Source organism: Maniola jurtina, chromosome 9 (genome assembly GCF_905333055.1).
Source record: "Maniola jurtina chromosome 9, ilManJurt1.1, whole genome shotgun sequence".
NCBI lineage: Eukaryota > Metazoa > Arthropoda > Insecta > Lepidoptera > Nymphalidae > Maniola > Maniola jurtina.
Genome location: NC_060037.1, coordinates 6,228,796 through 6,254,716, shown reverse-complemented (window position 1 = coordinate 6,254,716; position 25,921 = coordinate 6,228,796). Strand labels below are relative to the sequence as shown.

Sequence of the window (25,921 nt, the reverse complement as noted above, 5' to 3'; positions counted from 1 at the left end):
AGCCTCCCATGCGGAGCCTCGCTGTCTGGCAGCCGGCTCTACCCGCCCTCCCCCCCGCACACCCCGCGACCCCCTCGTACTCCCTGGCCCCCTCACGCTCGCAACCTTAGCTCGATGGCCTGCACTGTCCGCAATCCGCATGCGATAGGTACCTAACGTAACTAGAAATAAAAAATAATTAAACACACTATTAGAAACTTGTTTATTAGACTTTTGATATCACGCTTTTTTAATAGTAGGACGTACTAGAGTATTGCACCTACCTGCTCGTAGGTAATTACAAACACAATCCTAATAACTAGGAACCTATTGATGGTCCTTTAGTTTTCATTTAGTATTTCATAAGATTACCTAAAGTTTCTTTATCATAAAATGCGCATTTCAATTTTCAAGTCAGGTTGTGACTTGTGACCTAAAGTTGAGAAAACAAATATTTTTAGGTTTCGTACTCAAAGGGTGCCAACTGCCAACAGGATTCTATTATGAAGCCTCCACTGTCCGTCCGTCCGTCTGTCTGTCTCTCAGTGGGCTGTATATCTCATGAACCATAATAGGCAGAGTTGAAATTTTCACAGAATGTGTATTTAAAACACCAAAAACACAAATATTAGTTTCTAGAATATGTCTGCAAAATTTCATGGACTATGGTTGCTTAATTAACAAATGAAATTGGAACTACGATTGTATGAAACGAGTGACGGAGAGAGCCCTGTTAACTACTTCTAAGTACGAAGTAGATATATATCTACTTTACAGACTTTACTCAAAATCTGAGCGACGTCAAAGTACGCTCTATACATCTCCTTAGTAGTAACTAGTAACTCACGAACACTTTTTAATCTAAATAGTTAAATAAGTAATAGTTGCCATTCTATACCAAATTGTGTGTTACAAAATACCAAGAAAACCAATGAACTACAAAAATTCCGATGACATAACGTCGTCTGGGGACAAGAAGTAAGCTGGCCAAGTGTTAGATCATCAGAAAGTTCTTTCGCTTTGTTCGAAAGAGTAAAAGGCTAATACTACCACCGACACTTAAATTTGCATTCAATTAAGGCACCTTTTGAACGAAGCCTAGTATTCGTACAGTTATACACTACATGAAGCCCACGACTTCGTCCGCGTAGATTTTCTTATGGGATTTCTATGGAATCCTATGGGATTTTTTAAAAACCCCGTGGGAACTCTTTGATCTTTCAGGATCAACAGTAGCGTGTCCTTACCCGAGATGTAAGCTCTAACAAACATCAAAATCGGTTAAACAGATGGGCCGTTAAAAGCTATCAAAGAGACAGACAGACACACCTCATGTGCCTTTTTTGGGTGAATTCGAATTTGAAATTCAGTTTTTCTAAAATTCACTCAAAATGGTCAAAATGCAGATTAGCAGATAGATAACCATGTATACACGTGTAAATATGTATGTATGAAGTCGAGCGAGCTTCACACTTGGATTTCTAGTTTCTTTTATTATGCTTGCTGGACTTCATACATACATTGTCACGTGTAGAAACAAAAATTGTTTTTTACTTTTTAGTGTTTGTTGTTTTTGAAGTCGGTTTTGTGTAGAAACAAAAGTTATTTTTTACTTTTTAGTGTTTATGGTTTTTGAAGTCGGTTTTATTTTTCTTTTGAATTTTTTTTATCTATTAACATATTGAACTGTGTTTGTATTGTCAATAATTTTTTGAACTTGTTTGACATTTCAACAAATCTTGGTCAAAGACTTTTCCCAATTTCAGCAGTGCGAACGTAAATTAAACGAAAGTTATGAGATTCTTTTAATGTTTTTTAATGCAAACTCATGGTGAAACCTACCAGTTTCAAAGTCCTTTTGTTTATAGACAGGAGCCACGTGTCATAGTTGGTTTTGACAACGATGGGGGTAATTTATATAAAAACTTACATAACTTCCTTCGAGCTTACTCGCAGAAAGCTGTGAAAGCTTCTTGAGAGCTAATAGCGATGTCCACAATGATAATGCAAACTAACTCAGCGAGATTGGTGTTCTTGCTTAGCGATGAAGTGGATTTAATTTAGAAGTCAAAGCTAAGTGACAGGTAAGGAAAGTGCTACATATACAAATTATGTATAACATGTATTTCAATTCCATTTTCTCGTTTAATATAGCAAAAGTAAAGTCGATAGCACAAAGATACTATCGTTGTCGAAGGAAAATCGAGTTAATGTGTGCATATTTTTAGAAAACTTAATTGAACAAGTGTGCTGGTGACGTGGCCTCGGTCCGCCATGCCTAACTTCGATTGCGACAGCGGCTGTCACGAGGTCATTCAAGTGTTCGATGGAAATTCCAGTGTCGCAGTATTAGCGAGTGTTGAATGTGCGCACAGGAGTCCTGCGCGAGCTGCAGCGGCGCGCGAGGCCACGGCATGAATGGATCCGCGGTATGTGGGTCACGGTGTCGTCAATGGCCGTCGCGTCGCCGGGCCCCGCGCCGCCGGCACCACCGCCACCTCCGCTTGCGCGCCCCCATCCTAACGCGTCGTGAAAGTTGCCACTACTTTCGCGACGATCGCCACTCTCCATACCACAATCTACACTTAAGCTATTGAAAATTAAGTTACTTTTCCAGTAACACCATCGAACATTCACATCCGCTTCGGCGTTTTGTACTCGCGGCTGACGCTTTCTGCGACCGTTTTCGAGTCCCCGACTCTATCCCGACCCGCTTAAGGCTCCGTTTCGTTCGTGTTACTCAATATCGGTCGCGCCGTATGATCGTGCTTAGGAATTCACTTCCGGGTAGGTCGGAAAGTGAAATGGTCTCGTCTGTGATGTAATTGGAATTCGGATGTATCCGGAGTCAGCGTTACTCCGTTCACTTATAAAATTTCTATACGAAACTGTTGACATAATAGCGCGCCGTCGATTCTGTTTCACGGCAAATTCGAACGATCTTGCGCCTGATGACTGGTCCTGCAAAATAAATTTAATGGTCCATTGAAAATACCTTTATGCATATTTTAGATATAACCGTGAAGATGGTGCAAAAACTATTGGAATTCGTAACTGAGTATTACGAATGTGTCGTTGACTCCATGGAGGAATTTACAAATTTTTTGCTAAAACATACTACATTAACCTGTTTCTTTTAGTACTTTGAAATTTTGAGCAACTTATTTATGATAAACCATCTAAAAGATCTATCTCTCGCATTCCTTAGCATAAGACTAAAAGAAACTTGTTATTTTTATCTAAACAGTAAGAGGTTTCCTTTCTATCCGTTGTGTAGTTCCAGATTAATTCAAAGTAAATCTTACGCATCTGTAGAATGTACTTAATTAAATCGTCACCATAACTGGCACAGCTAAATTGATGCGTATGCTCGTCTGTCTCCACTCTCCTCTACCTGTATTAGGTAATCCCCACGATTCGGACCTAGCCTTGTTTGACGCGGCAATAACGGATTAAATATGTTTTGACACTTGACAGTATCATGCCGTGGCGTGCCTCAAGATAAAGCAGAGCTTATCCACTGGATCCAAAGCTTAACGGACGTCAATATTCTTCTCATAATCTTCACCATCCACAGTCAATTTGTATCCATTGTTGGATATATGCCTCTTTTTAGCGCCAACGTTGGGTATTTGGCCTTTCGCTTCCGATCGCTGTACCTAGCCGGAAGGCGTTATACCTACCATCCTTTCTGCCGAGACGCGGTCTTCATTCGAGGACCTTATGGCTCCACCGCGGCGGCCGTCGGTCCTCCGACTAACGTGATCAGCCTAGGCTACTTCAACGTTCTAGCCTTGAGAGCTACATTGGTTACTTTAGTTTACTGGTGATTCATTTCGATTTCGAATATCAATAAACTCATCCAGTTGATTATATCAGCGACTCGTTTTATTCATTATATTTTCAAAGACGCGGTTTTTGCTCAACGAAATAGAAATATTTTTACTTAAATAAACATTTACAAGTACACATTTTTGAATCGTCAAATGCATCTACCGTCAAGGACTTTCCCACTCAACGATCACACACGTGGTTTCAACTTGTTGACCTGTAAAGTCGTTTCAGTTGAAAATCAATTCGTTTCGGTGTTTAGAGAGAAATCCTAAGTTGGTACCTAATAGCTCTTTTCATAGTACGCTGAACATCTTGAATAGCACTGTAAATCTTTGCTAGACATTTATGATTTTGTAATAGAATATTAGTCACCAAAAATGTCATTGAACATGCCTACTATATCATTCGTAATGCGATAATTTATGGGCCTAATAGTAAAAGCTGATGGATCATATGATATTCACAGCCATGTGCTTATAAAGAATTAGTGCTAAAAACCGTACTATTATTTTAAACGAAAGTTATTTGAAATCATTGGCGTACCTATATACCTAATTTCAAAATGTTACAGCAATCTTGTAGAAGAACTTAGTTAAACGGTGATTTGATATTGATGATTGGAGATTGATGATTTGACGATTGGAATAGGTTTTAGGTAGGTATAACTCTATGCCTGCTCCGCTAGCTTTGTGAACTAAGGATTTGAAAAGACTGTGGCTACGTGTTCAGTCCAACACGGCGGCTCCTGGAACTTAAATATTGTAATGAAAAGAACTGCTTGAAGGCATGTACTAAGGCGCGTAGAAGCCACTGTTGCACATTTTCCTAGCGTTTATTCTGAGTGTTATATAGGTCCGCTTGATCGCTGCTGTTGGCCGACTGAACACATCTCTTAATCCTGCTTAGGCGAAAACCATGCTTAATTCTCTTCCACTATACCCTATCTATTGTAAAGATCTATCGAAGATCGTTAGTAGGTACGTAAGTACGCCTGTTTGCGCCATGTCAAAACATCGTTTCATTGGGCGGCCTTGGGATTGCTGACAAGCTGAAAAGTGTTAAAGCACCTAGGCAACTATTGTGATTGGCTGAATTTATGGTATTTTTTTAAATATAGAAACAGATAGTTTGATGTTATTTTTGTTGTAACAATACATTGTAGCCAAAGGTGAGCTAGCGTCAACCAATCAGAGGTGATTGTGAACCAGCGCAGACAAGACTCTAGGTCTTTGGATATCTCACGCCAAAGCTACCAAGGATCCTTTACGTGTCTGTCCAGACGAGTGACACCACACCCGACCTAAGTATCTTCATTTTGAACCGAAATGAGCCGCGCGGCTGCTGTTTGCACTAATCACAAATCGTATACACGCGTTCAGTCATGCTGATATTGTCGCGCGTCGCTCCATCGCGATTTGTGTCTGTCTAGGCCTTTAGTAAGTGGAATGCCAGTGTAGTACCTTCGAGTTGGTTGGTAGCGGTGCGCCACCCGTAGCGGACAGCTTTCACCGGCTCAAAGGCTCCGCGCGCATGTTTATTAAGTTAACCCTTTTAACCAGAATTCCCGAGTCGCCCGTTTACGTAATTAGTACCTACTTACATTCAAGTTTTCAATCGTATACGACTATAAGTATGTTGATATATTTTTGACAGTTTGTTTTTTAACTTCGCCTTTCTCTAGTTCTGTTACTTCGGCAATATAGTAAGGGCTCTTGACAAGTAGGTATGAACGAACAAACTGAAATTGAAATTAAAACATCATTCTACTGAAAAATTAAGACCTGGTGAACAAGACGGTGTATAACAAATAACCAAAATTTCTGTTTTCTTTAATCAGAGTGTTTTAGCATTTCGCTGCGACAAGCCTTCTGAATAGGTACCTACTCATTTCCGAGAAAACGGCTTAAAGTGTACTGAAATTGAAGCAAAAGTTCATGATTTCGGTCGCTGAATCCAAACTTGCAATTGCAAGCAAAGAAACCTAAAACTGTGCTTAAATTAAGTTCAAAGCTCGTAATTTCGATCAAAATGGTATAATTACCGTAATATTTCAACAGCATTTATTCAGAATTTGCTCACCCTGCAAAATTTTATTTCGTTCAATTACACCGTTTTGTTCGCTAGCTCCTCAATGATACAAATTGATAATAATGTTAGGCAATACTTTCTATAGGTATGAAAACTGTAGGTACTTTACGATTAAAGAAGGAATAAGAGTGATATTTATGCGTGTAAAGTATAATTTACATATTTAAATAATCACCATAACCCCACCACCAAAAATGTATGGAAGTCTATAACTCATTCATAAGTCATAATATTTCTAGAACAAATTAAAAAAGAGCCAAAATACAGAATAGTAATATCTCAAACAGGAAATAATTTGTCGTGTACCATGTTTCATTAAATTAAAAGAAAGCACATTAATGTCGTTCAAACATGCCCGTTAAGGTATTCATAACTTGGTACAGAACAAATTAAAGCTCTGAAATATTATGCAAATAGTCCACTGTCATTACGTAACACTGGCGATGACCTTTGGAAGGAACAGTTGAGTTTAACGGTGACGGAGGCTGTACTGTATACAGTTAGCCGCATTCCTAGGCCACCGGGGTGGCAGGTGCAGCGGGGGGAAACGTCCTCCATTGGAATGCTGGTGTCTTCCTCCCACTAGCTAATCACTACCAACCGCGTCGCAACAACTCGATACTAGTACAAGTTACAACTTTGTAATCTAGTGCTGATTGTAGCGAACTGTATGTAATACGGGAAAATGAAGGTTGAGCTTTGCGCCGGAAAATCCATTTGACACGGATATCATCTATCAATCTTAAGCTTATGTACAGGCATTGGTGCCTTACTAATATTATAATTGTGAAATTTTGGATGTCTGTTACTCCTTCACGCCATTAGGATGAAAGGAATGGAGATAGCTTATACCTTGAATTACACACAGGCTACTTTTATTCCGGAAAATCAAAGAGATCCCGCAAGATTTTTATAAACCTATATCCACGCGGACGAAGTCGCTGACATCAACTAGTATAATCTCCGTCCTTTCAACTATCTCTAAGCCAAAAATCATATGTCGATTGGTAGGAAGTACAAACAAACAAACACACTTTCGCATTTATAATATTAGTTACTGAATTAGGTACTTCAATTTTTTTTCATGGGAATCAAGAATCAGCGAACTTACTGCAAAATAAAATTATATCCCTTTTTTTTCGTTTACTTTAGCCTTGTGAACATTCCGGTGAATGTTTATATCCTTATAGTATCTTAGAGGCTGCGAAACGACAATCTCACGAGTACATCCACATAAAATCACAAATACACTACGTTAGTCAGGACAGGATCTTCCTTTAGTCCTTGTCGTAGTAAGGCAAATATAGCCTTTGAAAACAATAGAACTTGAGCTCTATTGCTATTGAAGTGATATGCAAAGCCACATTGCAATCGGCTTAGTCATTCCATGATTCAATTCAATTATCTAGGCAGATTTTATCGTCCGCTCGGATCATTGAGATGGTGTTGCAAATGCCATAAGTGAGCTTCGAGTTAACGTGGGCGAAGTCTACGCGCTTTGAGTGCCATTACATCCTCAACGAAATGTCAATAATATAATTGGTAATTATTTTTGTTTGCACTAAGTTCTTATAGTGAATGTTACAACAACATCGTACTAATAAATAAGTCCAATAAATAAGAGGATTTTTTACAAATATTTCATCTTATAAGAAGTCTATTCCGGATAGAAGCAGGCGTTACTTTGCAGAAGTCCTTGATAACGAGGAACTACAAGTTTCCGCCAAATCCGTCAAAACAGACAATCTTTAGGTATGGTACAACATTCAGTAGGTATGTGACATGCACCGCTCAAAAAATACACTAAGAAATTAGAAAAAGAAAGCAATACACAACCAACACACAACACCACACAAATCTTCTAAAACACACTCAACGTACGTTTCACTCTGGCACCGGAGCATCCTCAAGAGTTGTAGACTCCACAATGCACAATTTATTGTCCATTGCAGATTTGTATGTTTTGGTCGATTATAGCGAATTAAGCTTGTAGTTGCTTGTAAATCTTGATTTCTTTCTTCTTCAGTCTTGCTATTTGAGATACACTTAATTACCCAGTTGGTTCTTCAAAAATGATCTTTACCATTGTAAAGCTCCAAAACTGTTTGACAGTGCACTGGAAGACCTCTTCAAAACGCTGGACTGGAAAGGACGAGGACTTAACATAAATGGCGAGTACATCTCACACCTACGGTTCGCTGACGACGTGGTTATCTTAGCAGAATCTCCGCAAGATCTCGAGGAGATGCTGTGTAGCCTAAGCCGCTCTTCCAGACGTGTCGGTCTCGGGATAAACATGGATAAAACAAAGATAATGCTCAATCAGCACGTTGTCCCGACACCGGTTCGCGTCGAAAATGTTGGCATCGAAATTGTTTCACAATACAACTACCTTGGCCAAATAATTCAACTAGGCAGAAGCAATTTCGATGAGGAAGCCAACAGAAGAATTCGGCTAGGCTGGGCAGCTTTTGGAAAACTAAGTCAAGTCTTCTCATCGTCAATTCCTCAATGCCTGAAAACAAAAGTCTTCAACCAGTGTGTCCTTCCCGTCCTCACCTATGGTGCTGAAACGTGGACACTGACAAATGGCCTTGTTCACAAATTCAAAGTTGCTCAGCGAGCTATGGAGAGGGCTATGTTAGGAGTTTCCCTGAGGGATAAGATCCGAAATGAGGAGATCCGCAGGAGAACCAAGGTCACTGACATAGCCCGAACTATTAGCAAGCTGAAGTGGCAGTGGGCAGGCCATGCCTGGCCGTTGGAGCCGGAAAGTCCTTGAGTGGAGACCGCGTTTAAGCAAACGTAGTGTGGGACGCCCTCCAGCACGATGGACCGACGATATAAAGCGGCTGGCGGGAAGTGGCTGGATGAGGAAGGCTGAGGACCGGGTGTGGTGGCGCTCTATAGGGAAGGCCTATGTCCAACAGTGGAAGTCCACAGGCTGATGATGATGATGATGATGATGATTGTAAAGCTCGCCAGTCACATCGCGACATCCGTTGAAATTCCCTTTGCTTTCCACTGCAGAATTGGCTGGCTGCCAGTCACATCCAATTGATCTACTTTGTATTTTACTTTTTAAAAGATCTTCAACTCTATCACTAGTGACAGAACCTTAAACGCTTTGTTGCAAATGATCCGCAATATACAGTGAAATGATTAACCCCCGACTCAAAAAGAGGGGTGTTATAAGTTTGACGTGTGTATCTGTGTATCTGTCTGTGGCATCGTAGCTCCTAAACGAATGAACCGATTTTAATTTAGTTTTTTTTGCTTGAAAGGTGGCTCGATCGAAAGTGTTTTTAGCTATAATTCAAGAAAATCGGTCCAGCCGTTTGAAAGTTATCAGCTCTTTTCTAGTTACTGTAACCTTCAATTGTCGGGGGTGCTATAAATTTTTAATTTACACTAGTGTCTTGAAAGTTCAAAACATCAGACGTCAAATAAAGCCCCAACCTAATGATTACAAAACCTAGTATTTGAATTAATAATAACTTTTTTAGTTTTGTCACATTAATTTTCTGTGCCGTCAGCAACAAAGCTAGGTTTGCACCTGCCAGTAGGTACAAGCGACTATATATAATAGACGGGACTTTGTTGCTGACTGTACACCAGTCGGATTGCGAAGCTGAAGTGCAATTAGACGGTGACTATTGTTCCAAGAAGCGATAGCGTTGGTATCCCAAGGTGCTGGAATGGCGACCTCGCCTTGGAAAGTGCTGCGTTTGCTGTCTTGCGGTGGACAGCCTACATCAAACGAGTCCCAGGAATCTGTTGGATTCAGACTAGGCAAGACTTGAGTGGGAAAGTACCTACAAGAGACCTATCCAGCAGTGGACGCCTATCAGTTGATGACGACGACCCCAGTCAAGAGGCCATTTTGTAACACGCTCTAGTAACCTAACATCTATATGCCTAAATATGTCAAAGATTCTTCTACAAGCTACTCATTGAATCTAATCTCCAGAGACCCATAATAGCTAAAGCCATAGCTGAGCACATAAAGTTATACCTATCTGTATTTGAGTACATATATTCATAATTATCATGCTTATAAATTTATTATCCTTGTTTAGAAACTTGGCGATTGGAATCGGCATCCAGAACTTCCCGGAGGGCTTAGCGGTCAGCTTGCCACTGCAGTCCGCAGGTTTCTCCGTATGGAGAGCATTTTGGTGAGTACAATACAGTTAAATTTTAGTCTTGTGGAACGAATAGGAAAAATAGAATCTGTTAAAAATATCGTCAACGTATCATCGAGTTATATAAAATACAAAATTGATTACATTTCAAAATCCATATCCATAATATAATATTATAATAACCATGATAATATTATAAATGAAAAAGTCTGTCTGCTAACCTTTTCGGAGCCCGTCCATTTAACTGATTTTTACCCGACTGCGGCAAAGCCAAAAGGAAGGGTTATTACGAAAAGTACAGAGATATCTTGTATCGCGTTGATATATTACATAGGCTACTTTTTGTCCTAGAAGAGTTTCCACGGAAGTTGTGAAAGACCTAACAGGCAGACGAAGTAGTGGACATCATCTATTATATCGATATATGTATTACAGTAAAATATTATCTATAGTAGTACCACAGTACAATCTTTAATACGGTAAATAAAGCACCCAATAGGTAATGTAAATAAATACAATCAAACATTATAAAAGCGGGAACCCCTTTTATATTTGTGGAAACATTTCTAGCTTAGTATCAAGATAGAGTTGAGAATGCACTTGAGTCCGTCGCGTCGTTAGGCCGCATGCCAACGGAGCCAGACTAGCCGACCCCATTCTTGTCCAGGTTAATTCATTATCCGACTACGGAAGAGATAAATGCTTAGCAGGCCGTGTGTTTGTCAGTTCATCGGTTCCCTTATAAATGCCAAACTATTCAGAGACTGACAAAGTAGCACCATTGACTATGTTTTTACATCTTGCGTGTAATAAATAGGCTGTATGATGTTATGAAAAATAGGAAAGGAAAAAATTAAACTTCTCGTGTAGTAAATACGTAGCTGACCGATCCTGCCTTTGCTCGAATGGAATTTTTGAAAATCGGTAAGGGGGTGGAATTTTCTAAAATCCTGAAATATGTGCATTTTCATGGTTAGTAAGTAGTTTTTTATAGAAAGCCTAAATATGATTTTTCTTGATATTTACTTAATTTTAAAAAATGACACTTTCATACAATTGCAATTTCCAAAAATCCTTTCATAGCGAACGTCTCAATAATAAACCTTTTTACCCCTACTTTGGGGCAAAAAGAGACAGACGATAAGGTCTAAAAAATTTGTAAAATATATTTCTATTATGATAATTCAACCAAAAATTGAGGTAAATATGGTCAGATAACTGTTTTTTTGTTAGTGTTGTTTATTTTGATTTAGTTGGCTCAGTTTTCAGTTTCACAGTATAATATTCTAAATAGTCAAATTGGACTTTTCAGACCCGCTCTACCTTATCCGCTAAAAAAGAGGTTTTTGAAAATTCGACCCCTAAGAGGGTAAATTAGGGGTTTGATGTAGTCCACGCAGACGAAGTCGTGGGCATAAGCTCGTTAAGTAATATGGTAGAGAGTCTTGTTCGTTAGTAGCTAGACTGGTCGTGGGTTGATCCTATTCCTGCTCAGACAATTTCATTTACATTTTATAAAAAGCTCTTGTACTCCCGTAGTATGCAAATATTGCTGCTCCTTTGGAATCTTAGATTCACTTGATCAATAAAATTACCGTTATTACTATCACAGGTTACCGCCTTGGCAAGACGGCGTTATTACTTGACCATTATATTATTATTGACGAATAGATGATGCTCACAACTTCGTCCATATGACGTTCGTCGTTGGGACTCTTTAATTTTCTGGGATAAAAAGTAACCTATGTCTATCTCCGGGATGCAAACTATCTCTGACTTAATAAAAGATGCGGGTATCTTTCTTCTATTACGTCAATTTAGATTTTTAAATTCTCGTAGGAACTCTTTGATTTTCCGGGATAAAGATTAGCCATGTGCTAATCCAGCGTTTAATCTATCTCCTTTCCCAGCCCAATCCGTCCAGTAGTTTTTGCTTGAAGGAGTGACAAACATACACACATACATACACACAAACTTTCGCCTTTTTAACACCCGACCCAAAAAGAGGGGTGTTATAAGTTTGACGTGTGTATCTGTGTATCTGTGTGTCTGTGTATCTGTGTATCTGTGTATCTGTCTGTGGCATCGTAGCGCCTAAACGAATGAACCGATTTTAATTTAGTTTTTTTTTGTTTGAAAGGTGGCTTGATCGAGAGTGTTCTTAGCTATAATCTAAAAAAATTGGTTCAGCCGTTTAAGAGTTATCAGCTCTTTTCTAGTTTTCTTGTAGAAAAGAAGGTTAGATAACCGTTAGGTTCATAATATTATGTCAATAGACAAATGTCAAGCTGTCAAGATGGACGTTGCCTAAATACATAATTATTTATTTGATTGAAAATGATGTTTTGGAAAACTCAAATACTTTGGATCGTCGGGGGTGTTATAAATTTTTAATTTACACTTGTTATAATATAAGTGTCATTAGTGTGATACGTCTTATTCATAATAATCGAAAAACTTAAGATATTAGTGTCATTTAAATTGATTGTCCAACCCAAATACAAATGAAACCTACGTAAGTTAACTAGCCGACAGAATGTCCAAATTGCCAGAGCGAGCGAAAGGTTACATCTGCTAGTGTAGTTAGTGTAGTCGTACGAGTGCGTGCATGCATTGTAAATGTTACCAAATAGGTAAAAGTTGTAAATAGTCGCATTCCATGGTGTTCTCGGAAAGGCTGGCGCCGCCCGGACGCTCGCAGCGCCTGCGCAACGGAGCTACGAAATTATCCTGCCACTGGATACGCTCATTCTACTTCGCGATGATTTTTTTTTTTATGTGAACCAAAAAAAAAATGTCTCCCATTGCACACCGAAACGTAAATACGTATCCCGCACCGGGTTGCGTATTTACGTTGCGTATATTACGGACATGCGGGGTGCCCCCACCCCGATTGCCATCTCGACTTGTCACGTACTATAGGTACCTATTAGAAATTCGTTTACTTTGATTGTTGTTCACATGCAAAATATGGAGTTCCCGTTGAGAAACATTTTGATAATTATTACATATTTTCCTGTTTCCTTGTTTTAATTAGTGTAATACATTGTAATTTAATTATATTTAATCAATAAAGTATATATTTTAATAGTTTCTTAGAATCTGTGTGGAAAATTTTATTCCTCAGAAAGATTCTTCACATGGACTAGAGTTGCTAGTGTATAATAGGTATATCAAAATTATGCCGACAGAAATTCCAAGATGAAACTCTTTTGCTAAATAGGCCTAAAATGTGATAGTAAAAATCGATCAAGTGCGAGTCGGATTCGCTCACTAAGGGTTCCGTACTATGGTACAATACACGAGATACAGCCTGCTGACAGACAAACGGACGGACGGACAGCGGAGTCTTAGTAATAGGTTCCCGTCGGCACCCTTTGGATACGAAACCCTAAAAATGAGCCAGTTGGAGCTGGAGGTCCCTAACAAGGAAGTTTAAATAGTGAAAACTTTATCAGTTCCATATAGTCTTCGACTATCCCGGGTTAAAAAAACAACAAAGAACGAAGTCTCAATTAGTCACACCGCGTCAGGTCTCAGACAGCAGCATCTAAAATTACCTCAAAAAAATTACTCAAAAAAAATTAAAAAGATATATTTTTTATTTAAGACCACAGCGCAAACATACTATGTTACACAGAATAAAACACAGCAAATACAGAAAAAATAATACAAATATTAATACAAATAAACTTAAATAAGGCTTTCCATACATTTCAACCGAGAAAACCATTACGTAGGCTCTAATAAAAAGTTTTCATTTTGTAAAACAGTCTATTTGTATGGTAAGGTTTTTTAATTTGTAGATAGGCAAGGAGACACCTACGCTAATATCAAGTATAGATTTGTTTAGAGTGGGTAATTTATAATTGTAGGTTTATGGTACGGAATGTAAGGAGTGTGGAATGTCGTTGGGACAAGAAACGCGCGGCGTCGCGTGTCCCATCTGGGAAAATATTCGCAATCAAACAGTAGTTTCATCGTTTTCTTAACTTAATGTATACGATCTACTGAGTAATTTTATCCACGACGGAACGGAGATATTTTTAACCCCCGACCCGAAAAGAGGGGTGTTATAAGTTTGACGTGTGTATTTGTGTATCTGTCTGTGGCACCTTAGCCCCTAAACTAATGAACCGATTTTAATTTAGTTTTTTTTTTTCTGTTTGAAAGGTGGCTTGATCGAGAGTGTTCTTAGCTATAATCCAAGAAAATCGGTTAAGCCGTATGAAAGTTATCGGCTCTTTTCTGTTACTGTAACCTTCACTTATACCAACAGGAAAAGTCGTAAGTTTTTAAAGGCACTTGAGGACTCGGCTGAAATGAACTTTAGGGGAAAAAATGAATTTTTCACTTGTTGCAGTACGGGGTAAGAGCGTAATATATTCATGATCAACCCATTTCCGCCCCACTACTGAGTACGGGTCTCCTCTCAGAATGAGAAGGGTTTAGGCCATAGTCTGCCACGCTGGCCCAATGCGGATTGGCAGACTTCACACACCTTTGAGAACATGGAGAACTCTCAGGCATGCAGGTTTCCTCACGATGTTTTCCTTCACCGTTAAAGCAAGTGATATTTAATTGCTTAAAACGCACATAACTGAAAAGTTAGTGGTGCGTGCCCGGGATCGAACCCCCGACCTCCGATTCGGAGGCGGACGTTCTAACCACTAGGCTATCACAGCTATAATATACAGCGTAATATATTACTGTAGCTCAGTTATGCGCAAAGCAAGTCAGGAATGCCGTTAGAACGGGAAGCAACGCCCGTCTCGCCTACGGTGGTTCTCATCCGGAAAAATATTTGCGTGTAGCCTTGCGCTATGTCTAAACTGAGGTGACGGAGGCACGATGAATTAGACAGGTAGGTACATTTAGAATTAGGTGACCCGAAGAGGCAAAGAATAGGTAGTTGTGGAACAATCGGAGGGAGACCATGGCCCAGCCGTGGTCCAATCGTGGTAGTCGCCCATCGTACAGACTAATTTAGATTAGATTAAATAATTTTAAAGACAAGTGTAAATTAAAAATTAGTAACACTCGACAAGTGAAGATTACAGTAACTAGAAAAGAGCTGATAACTTTCAAACGGCTGAACCGATTTTCTTGAATTATAGCTAAGAACACTCCCGATCCAGCCACCTTTCAAACAAAAAAAAAACTAAACTAAAATCGGTTCATTAAGTTTAGGAGCTACGATGCCACAGACAGATACACAGTTACAAAGATACACAGATACACACGTCAAACTTATAACACCCCTCTTTTTGGGTCGGGGGTTAAAAATGCATTGTTGTGATTTTGAAATGAAGAAAATCATCCAATTAGGCCTCATGTACACGAGAGCTTTTTAAAGTCTGTTAAAAAGCGTCCAAACAGAACAAATGTTGGTATTCCCAAGTGTATATGTTCACACGTTAACGTTTTTTACGTGTGAACAGATACTTGGGAATACATTTGTTCTATTTTGACGCTTTTTTAACGGGCGTTAAAAAATTCTCGTGTAGATGAGGCCTTAGGTAGCCTTTCGACGATTCGGGTAACCTTTTTAAGTTTCTTTGCAGAACTTAAAGAAGTGCAATAAGTTAGGAGTACCTTATAGACTATACGAAGGTTTAGCTATTACGATTTATCAAAGTGTCAGGATCAGCCTTTTACTATAAACATTCGATCGAAGGGCTTGTTTTTATGCGTATCTATTACTAAAGCCTTGCCTTTCCAGCATCCATGTTTCCTAACTCGTACAATCTGGATACATTTAAGGCAAGAGTGAATAGACATCTTCCAGGTAAGCGCATTCCATCTTAGACAGCATCATCACTTTCTATTAGTTGAGAGTGGTATCTTAACGTATATAATATCCCACCAAAAACATTTCATGTAAAAAGTTAGCCAAGACTCACAAGTTCATAATGTTTTCACTGTTAAAAAGTTATGAGATCTCTAGTAGAGCCAAGCCCCTAGCTGATCTTAGATTTGTGCTGGCCATGGGACCTATCCCAAGTCCAAAGTAATATAGCTCTTAAATGTTCTTGACTGTATCACATTTATAACAATAAATAACAAATCACTCTACTTACAAGCTCTGATTCTACAAACCCTATATCTTGGTAAAAAAAGTACGGTTTGGCCGTTTAATAACTTTTAACGTTTAATATGTTATGTCATGTAATAGTTTTACGAACATTAAACGGCCAAGCCGTACTTTTTTTACCAAGATATAGGGTTTGTAGAATCAGAGCTTGTAAGTAGAGTGATTTGTTATTTATTGTTATAAATGTGATACAGTCAAGAACATTTAAGAGCTATATTACTTTGGACTTGGGATAGGTCCCATGGCCAGCACAAATCTAAGATCAGCTAGGGGCTTGGCTCTACTAGAGATCTCATAACTTTTTAACAGTGAAAACATTATGAACTTGTGAGTCTTGGCTAACTTTTTACATGAAATGTTTTTGGTGGGATTTCATTTCTTTTTGGCAGGTGCCCTAAATTTTTTTTGGATCTATTTCTTGTAGGTACATCATTTTCATGGCCCACTCTCTATCGTTACCTCTTTTTTTAAAAGCTTTTATTCAACTTGCAATGTACTCGTATGTAAGTATATTTGTTCGGGTGGAATCTTGCAACTCAATTTTGAAGCAGATATACCAAATTTCAGTCTTTTAGGACTTCAGGAAACACAGATACTTGGTACGTTTGATAAATCTGCCACGGACATCTTATCATGTAAACTTTAGTATTCGAGCAACAGATTTTACAGATATGCATCTCATATACGAGGGGATGAAGGGGGACTCGATTTCTTAATTTATCTGTTGTTCATAATTCTTGAAATTTGTACTTAATGCCAAATTTCAGTCTTCTAGGACTTCGGGAAGTACCCTAGAATTACAGACTAGAAGTTTTGACTGTCAATAAATCTGAAACTATAAAAGTTAGACAATTGATACTCAATGCGTTTAATCAATTTGCCAAGGACATCTTATCCTGAAAATATCAGCATTCTAGCGACAGAATTTACAGATTTGCTTTTCTCATAAGAGGCGTAGAGGGGGGAAAATTCCAATTTCTCAATTTTTCTGTAGTTTGTATGCAATTTCTAGTCTACATACCAAATTTCAGCCTTCTAGGACTTCGGGAAGTACCCTAGAATTACAGACTAGAAGTTTTGACTGTCAATAAATCTGAAACTATAAAAGCTAGACAATTGATACTCAATGCGTTTAATCAATTTGCCAAGGACATCTTATCCTGAAAATATCAGCATTCTACCGACAGAATTTACAGATTTGCTTTTCCCATAAGAGTCGTAGAGGGGGGGCATTGCCAATTTCTTAATTTTCCTGTAGTTTGTATGCAATTTCTAGTCTACATACCAAATTTCAGCCTTCTAGGACTTCGGGAAGTACCCTAGAATTACAGACTAGAAGTTTTGACTGTCAATAAATCTGAAACTATAAAAGCTAGACAATTGATACTCAATGAGTTTAATCAATTTGCCAAGGACATCTTATCCTGAAAATATCAGCATTCTAGCGACAGAATTTACAGATTTGCTTTACTCATAAGAGTCGTAGAGGGGGGGCATTGCCAATTTCTTAATTTTCCTGTAGTTTGTATGCAATTTCTAGTCTACATACCAAATTTCAGCCTTCTAGGACTTCGGGAAGTACCCTAGAATTACAGACTAGAAGTTTTGACTGTCAATAAATCTGAAACTATAAAAGCTAGAAAATTGATACTCAATGAGTTTAATCAATTTGCCAAGGACATCTTATCCTGAAAATATCAGCATTCTAGCGCCAGAATTTACAGATTTGCTTTACTCATAAGAGTCGTAGAGGGGGGGCATTGCCAATTTCTTAATTTTCCTGTAGTTTGTATGCAATTTCTAGTCTACATACCAAATTTCAGCCTTCTAGGACTTCGGGAAGTACCCTAGAATTACAGACTAGAAGTTTTGACTGTCAATAAATCTGAAACTATAAAAGCTAGACAATTGATACTCAATGAGTTTAATCAATTTGTCAAGGACATCTTATCCTGAAAATATCAGAATTCTAGCGACAGAATTTACAGATTTGCTTTACTCATTAGAGGCGTAGAGGGGGGGCATTGCCAATTTCTTAATTTTCCTGTAGTTTGTATGCAATTTCTAGTCTACATACCAAATTTCAGCTTTCTAGGACTTCTGGAAGTACCCTAGAATTACAGACTATGAATTGTGATGATCATCAGTGAGGGACGAAAACGGCGTATTTTAGGTATCAATAAATCTATAACCATAAAAGCTAGATATTTGATACTTAGTATATTTGGTAAATTTGCTGAGGACACCTTATACTGAAAATTTCAGCTTTCTAGCGTCATCCAGACCGAAGTTATGACGGGTCGAAAATACGGCGAAACACTTCGAGAAAAAGGTACTACGTAGCGCCCCGGCCGCCGTTTGGCTCGTCTTGGCGGGGGCACTGCCGTGCCCCCTGATTATAATAATAAAAAAAACTACTTTTTTAGCGATAACGCGTATAGTCACTGAGTTAACGTCTCAACTTTTGTTAAGGTTGAAGTTGTGAAAGTACACGGCGAGTTGTACGGCGTCTCATCAGCTTAGGGTTTATTGTAGACAAGATGATGCGCACGACTTCGTCTGCGTCGATTTAGGTTTTTTAAAAATTCCGTGGGGTCTCTTTGATTTTCCGGAATAAAAAGTACTCTATGTCCCTGATGCAAGCTATCTCTGTACGAAGTAGACAGATGATGCCCGCAACCTCGTCCACGCGGGTTGAGGTTTTTAAAAATCCCGTGAGAATTCTTTGATTTACCGAAATCAAAAGTAGCCTATGCCCATCTCTATGCTTACTATTTCTGTACCGAATTTCGTCAAAATTGTATGGCCTGTGAAAAGTAGCAGAGAGACAGACACGTTTTCCATATTTAATTATTGACCATGATACCTACTCATTCGTCCCAAAAGGAGTAGAAAATTTTAAGCAGGTTTTTTTTAAAAATACAAATGGCGAGCAAACGAGCAGGCGGGTCACCTGGTTTTCAGTGATTACCGCCTGATGTTAAGTGATCGATAGTTAGTGGTATAATAATATCAAATAGATCTATTATAAACTAGTATTAATACCAATTGGTTAAACTTCAGCTAATCGTAGAACCGACATTCAGCTTCATATAAACCTACAATATTCCGCAGCTGTATCTCAAATTTAATACAAAAATTGTACATTTAACACCGGTCGCCACAATGCTTTGATATTGAATTTTAAAAGGGATCCGATTGCGTATGTTTTCCAGGAGAGGCACGTGAGCGGGTTGGCGGCGCTTCTTGTCCGAACGGCATTCCTAACTCCTTGCATTCCGCGTCACAGACGTAGCCTCGATAGCTCAACGGTTGAGTAGCGAACTGAATTCCGAAAGGTCGGCGGTTCAAACCCCACCCGTTGCACTATTGTCGTACCCACTCCTGGCACAAGCTATACGCTTAATTGAAGGGGAAAGGGGAGTATTAGTCATGATTAGCAAAACTAATATTCTTTTTAAAATTAAAAAAAAAATGATTTATCCTTCTAAATACAATGAAAAAGTAAAAGTGTAATTAACCTTCAGAGACTGAAAAAAATTTACACGTATTGAAAAATAGCTGAAGATTTTAAACAATGTTCTAATAGCGGCTGTGGGCATTGAAAAAAAAAAGCTGTATCGGTTGTAGAATCATAGAACTATAAATCAGCTTAGGTTGAATAGATAGCAGATGCTACAAAGTTGAGCAAAGGCTGAGTTTGTTGTGGACTTTTCTCAGACCTGGGCGCATTTGGAACCCTCGTAGCTTTAGTGTTAAGTTAACGTAACTAAATATCTCGACTACATCATTGCTTGGCAATCAGAAAGTGTAAAATAGTACCCAATTTGAATAAATAACTTTGACTTTGACCGAATTTCTCAGTCAAAGTATGCTATGGAAAATTTCAGAGACACTTAGTTATTTACGAAATCTTAAAAGCCCTAACTCAAAATATAAAACCACTTATATTTTAGCAAATACTAACTGATGATAGCAACAACATAGATGTATGTATAAGTTTAGCATCATGCGAAGACTGGAGTACGAAATTCAAGAAGTGAGGAATGCAGTCCCGGCAAAGAATGCCGCTATGTCGCTCGTCGTGAAGCTTATGTGGGAAAATACAACTGCCGTAATATTCTAATCTCACCGCTAGTATCGTGTCTTGTAACTTAGATTCCACGCGAATTCCTGAAGTTCAATTATACCGTAGCGACATTTTAAGTTAATTAATCAATTAAACGCGTTTTATTAATCGCTGCCCGCATTATAAATGCGAGAGTGTGTTTATTTGTTGGTTTGATGGGTTGTTTTTCAATCACGCTGCATCGGAGCAACTTGATTTTTGCATGAACATAGTAAAGAGACTAACATAAGCTACTTTTTACCCCGGAAAGAGTTCCTACGGGATTTTGAAAACCTAAATCTACGCGGACGACGTCGCGGGCATCGACTAATTTAAATTAGGTAAATCAATAAAGCGGTGGATGTCTTTGTATTTTTGAGCTGGAAAATGACTTGAAACGTTCGAGACGATCTTGTTACAATACGGCGATACAGACTGACTTGTAGCATGTGTTTGTAATGTATCTTTCGTGCTCTTGGCTCAAGTGTGCTCCATTTTTACTCAAAATGACGCGATGACGCGACCTGTACTGACTTGTAACTCAAAGGGAATTCGCGAAAAAACTGACAGTCGATTGAAGCACGCGGCGCTCGCCGCGAATGATACATTACAAACTATCGTTACAAGTCAGACTGGGTTGAGTAACAAAACTCGACAAAAGGTCCTCAATCTGTTCCTTTATTGTTACGTGAAAAAATTACAACCCAACTAACAGACATTCTGTATTTCAGATATTAGTAGGAGGCATATTAGACAATATTATGTTAAGAGGAGTTTATTCATACGCGCGCTCCAATCAGACGTAGTTTGATTTTCATATCAATATTAACCAATCGCACTCAATGAATTTTTGCTGAAACTATTTTTACTGATATCTGGCAAACCACAGACAAATATTTGTTTCTAAAATGTATCTACATTTCATTGAGTTTGATTGTTTAATATTCAAACCAAACGAGAACGAAACTACGAAGAGAGTGCTGTCTCCGTAGTTTGGTTACAAAAGCGCGGTAGGGAAACTTCTCTTAACACTTTTATTTTAGGTCAATGCCGTATGCTACGTTGTTAAGGATACTGCAATGACGTATCAAGCTACGCAGTGGCCCTGTGAACCAAAATGCTCCACACTTTATCAACACTGTATTTAGGTTTACAATATACGCAGTTACAGGAAAGAACGATTATGCGTTGTGACATAGTTATGTATGACAAAACCCATCTATTTTTAGGGTTCCATATTAAAACAAACCCTTACAGTTAGTTCAGTCTATCTCTGTCCGATTGGCCGTCCATGTGTCGTAGCCTTTTTAAAAAGAAATTATCAGAGCAGTAAAGTTAATATTTAAGTACAGTTATAGAAACCTGCTACTTACCGCTACACAGACTATATTTATTTATATTTCAAAAATCTAGAGTCAAAAAAAGTTTTGATTTGCCCCATCGAGTGTCCGATCCAACGTCTTGCGCAGAATATAATTGTTTAAAAATTGCTATGTAAGCGGCCCTTTAGGGTAAGGATTTCCAAAAATGTAACTAATTCTTCATTTTGGACCGAAAGCACAAATAGGTACCTACTAATTTTCATGGATATGACTTAAATGCCGAGGAAGGACTTTCGTACAAACTTTCACCCCCAATTAAACCCTCTGCGAGATGCAACTCCCAAGAATCCTCTCTTAGTGAGTGCCTACTGCCTTACGTCATAAAAAAAAACCTACTGTAAAAACTCTAAGTTTCTTCTTACTCCAGCGGGTTAGGCTGAATAAGTCAGTCAGGGCAAACCTTTTTACCCGACTGCGGCAAAGCTAAAAAGAATAGAAAGATAATGATTTTATTATATGAATATTAGTAGATTGTTTTAGGTTTACAGTAAGACTTTTTTTTATAAATATGACTACTGAACCCTATTTTATGCATATTCCGACACGCACTTCACTAGTTAATAATACAAGGGGTTTCGCGATTTGAACTACTTACTACGAAGCTTTCTACCTATTATGAAATACGTGTGTAGCGTGTGATATTTTTAAATTTATACAGCTGAATTAATTACACCAATATTAAAAGATTTGCGTGTCGATTATTGGACCTCGCAGACACGATAAAACCGCTTTGATTAATGTATCAAATAAATCATTAAGGAAAATCTGCCAAAACGGACTAACCCATTGCCTCTTAAATTTCCTTAATAGTTACATGTTATTTAATGTCGTTTAGCATGCATTATTAAGGAAACATTGAAAAAAACCGGTCAAGTGCGAGTTGAACTTGCCCACGAAGGGTTCCGTACTATCGTACAAGATATAGCATTTTTATGTGCAACACTGCAAGTTAGTGACGGACAGGGCCATCTACTTCTGATTTAAATAAACTAATTATTTGTTGATGAATACAGTTAATTTTTTTTTGTAATGTAACCACAAATTCCCGGATTTTTTCCTTTACTTGTGCTATAAGACCTACCTACCTGCCATATTTCATGATTCTAGATCGACGGGAAGTACTAACTAAGGTACCCTATGGATTTTGATTCCCTTTTCTTGACAGACACAACAGACAGAGACAGACAACGAAGTGATCCTATGAGGTCTTCTTTCTTACCCGACTGCGGCAAAGCCAAAAGGAAGGTTTATGATTTTATTACTTTTGAGGTACGGAAGTCTAAAAAATACAGACTGGCGAACGGTGATAAGGGTAACGGACGACTCTTCAGTGTCTTTGTGGTTATCCGTATTAATATCATAAGTGCGAAAGTGTCTTGTCTGTCTGATACGTTTTCATGATCCATTCGTTTAACCGATTTTAACGAGAGATAAATGGCTATCTTCGCGGGGATGGACATAGGCTAATCAAACCTTTAAAATGACCCGAAAAATCAGAGTATCCACGGGATTTTCAAAAAACCTAAATTCACGCGGGTGAAGTCGCAAGTATCATCTAATTATAATATATTTTGAGGTTAAATTGGTTTGTCAAAAAACTAGTGAAAACCCGAATCTTTCCTCTCAGTGGTACAATTTGGTCACAGGCCAACACCTACCTACCATAGTAAAGTAAAGGCACGCGAAAGTAACACTTGGGTCCTACTCACAGATACGCAGTTATGTTTCCTTTTGCCTGCGTCATGGGCATTGCACACCTTGTTTTCTTAACATTCTTAACATTTATTTTTAACCCCCGACCCAAAAAGAGGGGTGTTATAAGTTTGACGTGTGTATCTGTGTATCTGTGTATCTGTGTATCTATCTGTGGCATCGTAGCGCCTAAACGAATGAACCGATTTTAATTTAGTTTTTTTTTGTTTGAAAGGTGGCTTGATCGAGTGTTCTTAGCTATAATCTAAAAAAATTGGTTCAGCCGTTTAAGAGTTATCAGCTCTTTTCTAGTTTTCTTGTAGAAAAGAAGGTTAGATAACCGTTAGGTTCATAATATTATGTCAATAGACAAATGTCAAGCTGTCAAGATGGACGTTGCCTAAATACATAATTATTTATTTGAAAATGATGTTTTGGAAAACTCAAATACTTTGGATCGTCGGGGGTGTTATAAATTTTTAATTTACACTTGTTCTCCAAATACCTATTCTCGTTGGCATACCATTCTGTATTAACCAGTAGAAACAAGTCTAAAAGAACGCGATTGGCGATCTAACTTACCACGATTGTAGAATGGTTAAGGCAAAGAGGCCTATCTATTGCCTTTGGTAATAATATGTAGTCAATTTCGACGTACGTATTATTATTATAATTAGTAGTACAGCATAAACATGATTTCTAAAATTAAATCCATTTTTATTTACATAAAAATACAAGTAAATCAATGTACAATGCTTAAAATCCCGACTAACTTGCGATGTGGCCTTTAATGTATAATCCTAGTAGGTGTCAGTGCTAATAAGTCGAATGTTATTTTATTAAAGCATGGAGCCTGTTGGTTTTTTGTCTGATTATGACATAATCAAATTAAGCGCTGCGCTGTGTTGATACATTGTTGTAGACAATGCGTCTAGTGAACTTTTCTCACCGCTTGCCCATGTGACTCACTGTGACGTAGCAATCATCACGCTTGCGCACCATATAGGATGGCTTTACCATTCGTCTGTTTCCCCTTTGGTAAATCAATTTTTTTGCTGCATTAGATCAACGCCTTATGAATTGAATTCTGTTTTATTAATAGACATGTCACACACTTTGAAATGAGACTCTCCACATTGAGTATGTAAAAATTGTTGTTGAAGTGGTCGACCGGAGCAACAGCTTCGCCGCTAGCGTCGCGATCGAAGTCCATGCGCGAAGCGTGTCGAGAGGTCGTCCTCGGCACGAGCGACTGTTTGCTCAGCCGCGAAGTGGACCCGAGAAAGTCATCGTATGTCGAAATTTGAGTGTTGGTGAATGTGATGTGCGATGTGTCGCTGCGGTGCCTCCGAGTCTGGCGCGGTGTGGCAAGCAAGCGGCGGCGCGCTGTCTGCGCGCTCTTCCGGACCGCACCCGTCCGACCAGTCGCAGCGCACCGCCCGTTGCCCGCCTCGGGCGATCGGCCTTCAAAGCTAAATAATTAAATCGAGCGAGCGGCACCGTGGAGGCACCGCCCGCGCCCTCGCTGCGGGCCCCGAAGAAGCGGTTGCTGCCAGCCTTGATGGCGCTGTTCTGCGCAATCGCAGCCGGTTTGCGCTGCGCATATTGTCTTTGTGCCGCGCCTAATCTTCTCAAATGTCGTCCTAGACTTCTCGATATCCTTGATTTTGATCGATGGCTTTCAAATACTTCCCTTACATATGTGTGGAGAATAATCTAGGCCTCATATGTAATTCGGTAACAACTAATTAGCATAATAGCTCATTTTAAAGATTGTTCCACGGTTCAGTCTGATTTCAACGAGTTTATTTGAGTGCACACCGAAAAAATGGCAACTTAAACGAGTAAAATATAATGAACTCGGAACGTTTATTCAAATTCAACATAGTTATTGAGTGACGGGCATCCTGTTTTATGGGTCGTCGGCAACTCGACAGTCGTCAGATTCTGCGAATCCGTGGATATTGTCGCAAATTGCCGCTTTCGCCTCCCGCTGAATAATGCATACGATAACATAGCATCACGTCGCGCACCCAAAGCGCACATTCGATGTCTACTTACTGCCGCCTCCGCGTCCGCCTCCGCTTCCGCAGCAGCACTTGATAAACACCCGTTTACACTTAAGGCGCATTTTATAAAAGTAGTAGCGTGGACGTGGCGTAGAGACGTTGCCATGTTGTAGCGCCAGTTTATGAAAGAGTCGTGTAGCCGCCATCGCTATTTAACTAGTAATATCTAGACCAAAACCCCAGGCAAGCCTGTTATTCTCATTTTTGCCTTACACGAAATATTAAAATTTGTTTTGGTCTTGACATCATGTCTACTCTTTACACATTGTTACCGTCCTTTAGTTGTTCCTGTAACTCGCCGTATAAAACTTGGGGTAGCTACCCAGAGGGCATTATCCATTTAACTTTATATTCCGCGATATGAACCTACCACAGAAAGCCTAAGCAAAAATATAGAGCCTACGTCCCGCTAAGTTGTTGAACGCCGTTTTGGTGTTAGCGTTTTTTACCATATTACAAAACTGCCGGACTCGCTTTAGATATGCGGTTCTATTTTATTGAGGTTTGCTGCGTCATTTACCACCAGGAGA

General features: G+C 38.9%; 1 protein-coding gene across 1 annotated transcript in view; it reads left to right on the top strand.

Annotated features, from left to right (window-relative positions):
- Positions 1–25,921, top strand: part of LOC123868425 (zinc transporter ZIP11) — a 105,021-nt gene that overhangs the window by 60,471 nt on the left and 18,629 nt on the right. Inside the window, exon 5 of the mRNA XM_045910960.1 lies at positions 9,981–10,079. Coding sequence (XP_045766916.1) covers positions 9,981–10,079 — 99 coding nt within the window. The remainder of the gene's footprint in view (positions 1–9,980; positions 10,080–25,921) is intronic.